Source organism: Typopeltis vanoorti, chromosome 13, assembly GCF_054136105.1.
Source record: "Typopeltis vanoorti isolate ZY-2024b chromosome 13, IOZ_Tvanoo_1.0, whole genome shotgun sequence".
Lineage (NCBI taxonomy): Eukaryota > Metazoa > Arthropoda > Arachnida > Uropygi > Thelyphonidae > Typopeltis > Typopeltis vanoorti.
In genome coordinates this window covers 48522927-48528344 of record NC_143561.1, presented here as the reverse complement: position 1 = coordinate 48528344, position 5418 = coordinate 48522927, and the positions used below count along the sequence as shown (strand labels likewise).

General features: G+C 32.9%; 1 protein-coding gene across 1 annotated transcript; it reads right to left on the bottom strand.

Moving 5' to 3' along the window:
- Positions 1-773: 773 nt before the first annotated feature.
- LOC150100125 (uncharacterized) lies at positions 774-5197 on the bottom strand. The gene is made up of 3 exons (XM_090402323.1): positions 5096-5197; positions 3964-4087; positions 774-1035 (listed from the first exon to the last, which is right to left on the bottom strand). Exons 1-3 carry the CDS (start codon positions 5184-5186, stop codon positions 930-932), a joined length of 321 nt encoding a protein of 106 aa, XP_090258449.1. The 5' UTR covers positions 5187-5197; the 3' UTR covers positions 774-929.
- Between the last annotated feature and the right edge of the window lie 221 nt (positions 5198-5418).

Genomic DNA, 5418 nt, shown 5'->3' with positions numbered 1-5418 from the left:
AACGTTATTTACAATCATTTTGCGCAAGGAAGCTTCGATCAGTTTCCGATTCTAGAAATTCGACTTTGAATTCTATTTTCTACGGTGTTTAACTGTATATCGTAATGCCTTCTTGATATTGCATCTAAAGCAGACCCACTGCTTCTAGTGCTTGATGCTGAACAACACATTTATCACGTTTTGGAGATGAAATGTTTATCTTCAGTCATGGACGACACCAAATCGTGTCATGTAATGACAATATCAGCTTTTGGACTTTATTTAGAGGAGAACACTTTATATGGTTTATATCAATTACGTTTTCTTGAAATATAAGTGACGATAACTGTGAGCGTTTGTCAAAGACATTTTGTAGAAATGTTGCCTTAGTGACATCACTGCTAACCATAGAATGCTGAACTGTTTTAGTAAAAATCGGATTTATTAATTATCTCAAAACATTTCTATTTTATTGTAAATGTCTGTAACAGAAAAAAAACATTATTTATTGTTAATGATTAATCTTGCCGGTTTTATTATCAGAAATATGTTTTAAAAGAGATTTATTCAACTGGAATCTGTTTCCAGTTAATCACTATTGGATTCTCTAAAATCAACAATTTATTTTGCTATGATTTCAAGCCACGAGCCGCCACTGCTCGATATATCACGAAGCATTCACATTCAGGACCAGTTCATCCACTGATGAGCTTAGAGATTTGTTAAAGTTCTAGAGAATTTAATTCATACAGCAAAAAGTGCTCTTAATATCTTAAAAAATAATTAAATACCACTTCAAGCACACAGAATTTTATTAAGCATCAGATGTAACAACTGCAACGTTATCCTTGCTGAGTGGAAAATACATCAAATGGAGAAACCTCAAACACATCTCCTTTCAGCATTAGATTTACAGTTGAAAGATCTTAAAAATTTCTCAAGCGTGCTTGTTAGTAGAAGCAATCCACACTCGGACAGCATGCTGGAAATCTAGCATTTGTCATTCCTTCAGCTATTACACGACAATGAGGAAATATAGTGGAGTTAGACTCGCACCTGCAAATAGAACAATATTTTAAATATATAATTAATAATGATTAAATTTCCCAGCAATTAGAACATGTTGGGAATTCTACTAATGTTAATCCTATTATCACAATTAGTTTATCATTAATTATTCATCTTATGTATCATTGGCTATTCTATTATACTTAATGCATTTACTTAGCTTATCATTTGATATTAATGTTTATTAATGTTTTAGTAATCAATCTGAAAGCAAAAGAAATGATATATGCATACTTTAGTTCGTTAACGATACTGTTATTTAATTTCACTTATTTTATCAATTAATTTATTATTCAAGTTTAATGTACATTATTATTTATATTGCCTATGCGTGTAACAACCTTATTGTTTCTAGCTCCATTTCTTATTCTACTTTTCAAAAAGACAGAGGGCGCTAGGTATGCGGATTTTTTTTTTATGAAATAGGTCAGCGCTGACTAATATTGTGATCAATGAAAAATATCGGAATGACTTTCATGAATAATTAAAGATATTAAGTTATTTAAATTCTTAAAGTACGAGGGGGATGTCGATTAGCCATGGGGCAACATTTCTGGGACTATACTGAAGCCAAAAGAAAAACTGTAGGTCCGAATGTACTCGCTGACTAGAGAAAGTTTTTGTGGCCTTTTATTTAGACCACAGTACGAGTATTAGGGTTTAGAATCACGAGAGGGTTACAAATAAATGCCTTGCTTCCTTCCCAATACTTTTTTTGATCGTCGATAGCAATAAGCTTGGTAATCAGTGGCGAGGATCGAGACGACAAAGTTACTGGTTGCCACTACTTAACGATATCTAAAAGATTGCTAGCGCTAAAAAAGCGCCTAAACTTTATGGGGAACTTAAGCGTTCAATGACTCATTATTTTTTTTAACATTTTGAGAAGGGTCGATTAACATTCTGTTGAGACATCTGATCACAACGCATTTGGGCATGTGCTCATATCTGATATGCATTTCTCATGATTGTCATAAAACTGTGAAGTTTTTATGAATTAAATGAATGATTTGTGAATGGGTACTCCTATTACCAGACTAGATTTACATATTTAGATTAGATTAGATTTAGATATCTCACCTGTCATGGGCCTTTAAGAACTAGCGGTAATTTAATTGGATTTATTGAAAAGCGTCGATGGCATATATTATTATTTATTCACATAATTGGAACACAGTCAAAACAAGATTTAAAAAACATTATATAAACAACAAATATTATTTAAATAACAATTTGACTGTTGATACAGAACAATTCAGATTCTACCCAAGAATCTAAGAATGGTCTGTCAGGGTCGTAAAATATGGACTGTTCCAAGTAATGTTTTTTGTAGGTCATATGGGGTCACTTCGTTGATATTTAATTGCTGTAAATAGTTGGAGAGCTTCTTTGAAGTTGCACCAAGTGCACCGATAACTATTGGGATGACTTTGGTGTGTTTAAGTCACAGCCGGCCAACTTAGATTGCCAGATCTCGATATTTAGTAATTTTGCAGTTCTTTGTTATTAATGTTGTTATCACTGGGTACTGCAATATCGATAATCCAAACCTGTCGATGTTCGATAATTGTGATGTCAGGTCTATTGTGTTCCAAATGCTGATCAGTTTGTATTCGAAAGTCCCGGAGGATTTTTGCTGTTTCGTTTTCCAATACAGTCTCACTTTTATGCTGCCGCCAGTTATCAGAAGTAGGAAAGCCAAATTTTTTGCATACATGCCAATGAACTATTTTGGCCACTAGATCATGGCGGTATTTATAACCAGTTTGAGCTATCTTGCTGCAGGCATTGATTAGATGTTTTACTGTTATTGTTGATGTTCAAAATTTTTGCTTTCATTGCATTAGTTTGTAATGCCTGTTCTTGAGCTGCTAGAAAAAAATCCTTCTGTTTCTTTTTTGATATGTCTATATTGTAGCATTGCCACGCCTTGTTTACGTCAATTTTGTCCTCAGTATCTCTAAGAAATTGGCCATGCAAGGGTTTATTTTTCCAGCGCACATATCGGTTATTTTGCTGTTCCTTTTTTTGTAATCAGATTTGTTTCCTGTTGCTTTTAGAAGGCCTTCTTGTGTAATTGCTTGAAGCATTGGCTCAGAGCTATTGTCGATGCAACTTTTCAAGTGCTAATTTCTTCTTCTTCCACAGTCTGTCTCACTTCCAGCAGACCCCGTCCACCTATTCTCCTTGGTAGGTATAACCAGTCAACATCATTTGTGAATGTAATGTAGGATGCACAGTCATTAGTTTTCTAGTTTTGCGGTCTAGTTTGTACCGTCTTCTTTTGTCCAATGTATTTATTGAAAAGGGTCGCTGGCATATATTATTATTATTATTATTTAAATTTTTTTTTATTTTACGGCATCTCCATGGGGTCCGGAGACTCATTGTGGGAGACCCAATTTAAGCATTATACACAAAATCTTTTGCTCTAATCACACACCCCCTCACTTCCTAAAGTGAGGAATATCTATAAGATTTGTTTAATCTAAGGTGATTTAGCAAGTCGCATAGTCGGTTGCTTTGCAGCCACAAAGCCAAGGGTAAAAAAATAAAAGCAAATACTGTATATTCCAGGAGAGTTGAGGTATTTCTTTTGAAGAACATATACACTGACTACAGAACACATGCCTGGCAGACACATCACCAAATTGCAGAGACAGTATTAACCATTTTATTATTACTAAAATTAGGTTTATATTAGCCCCGATAGGCTACAAGCTTTAAAAGTAAATTAAAATACTTCACTGGAGTAAACGAGTTTTAATTAATGATATTTTGTGAAATATTTTCATAATTCTTGTTAATTAAAATGCAAATCAATAAAAAGATAATCTATTCATTGGTACATCTTAGCGATCGCATTATTATTTTTTTTTTTACTGAGAAACTTAGTTAACTGTCCAAATGACTTACCCAATGCCATGAATTTCTGCTACTCCTGGATACAGAAAAACACAGACAAATCTACCACACCTCTCATCCTGAAACCAAACTTCGTCAAGAGAGCGATTCCCATGTACGGAAGACTGACATTTGCCTGTAAACAGAAAATGCTATTTTATATAAAGAGTATTGCAGAATCATTATAATGTATTTATTTGCAATGTCTGTTCAATTCAGATGGGAGCAGGGCCAAGACATTAATTTTATCAAGTTTTTCAAATAATATTTATTTAAATCTTTTTTTAAAAAAAAAAAAAAACAGAAGTAGTTAAATTGACTAATTTCTTATGTTAAAATTGAGACAGAAGATATCGTTTAATGTATTTTTTGTGATACCTGTAACTCAGATACATAAGTACAATATTCGTATTAATGGATGCTTTATTTAAATGTATCCCATTTATATAAGTAGAGAATAAAAAAAAACAATATTGTTCAGGAGTCAAAATGTTTTTTAAGTCTTTTGGGGATTTCGTCAATGAGTTTTCAAAAATTAACTCACAGAGGATTTAGTGAATGAAGGCTGACAAAACTCTCAGGTCAACAGCAAATACGTTAGAAAAGAAAGAGGTCTAAGAAGTTGAACCTCAGTCCTATGACTTGAGAAAATGTTTCGATCTAGACCATCGATTGAATCCCTGGACGCTGAGGAAGCTGATGGGGTTCAATGTTGTGGAAGATTTTTTTTTAATTAAAAAAACAATGTATGTTAACAGACATGCATGGCAAGTGAAAACAAATGATAAATTGATCCTCTAAATAACAAAATAATTCTTCTTTTAGATAATGAAAAAGGAACTAAAATACGAAACATCTATGCGTACATAAATAATTTCAGATATTAAAAAAAAAAGCTATTATTAGCGGTTTTCTGTCTGTTTTAAATATCTGAAAGACAATGAACGATATGAACATAATGGCTACTTTATTATCAGCAAAAACTTCCTTACGTATTCTGGACATTAACCAAAGTTAAAAGAAATGTCCAATATCTACTAATAGGATATAAATACGCGTATGTAAAATGAAAAGACCAGCTATGTTCAACAATTTTACGCGCTATACTATTTCATTAAATAAAAAGAAACGAAATGAAGCTTACCATCTACCAGAGTCACAGGTTCGCTTATAAACCAAGACAAACAACCAGAAACCAAAGCGAAGGTCACAAGAAAAAGCAAAAAACACCTCATGTTTACTGACATAGATTAACTAAAATATTTCTAAAGATGATATTTCTCTTTCCTTTAAATATCATTTATGTAGTTTAGTATTTTCCGCTCTAAAAGGAAACTGAACGAATAACTATTTTTTAATTGCCCCTTTTCAGGTAATTGCGTTCCAGGTATTACCAGGTACAACGATTACACAAGAAACCACGCGTCTAAGATATTTCCCCTTTTCCTCGCAATATCCTCCACATCG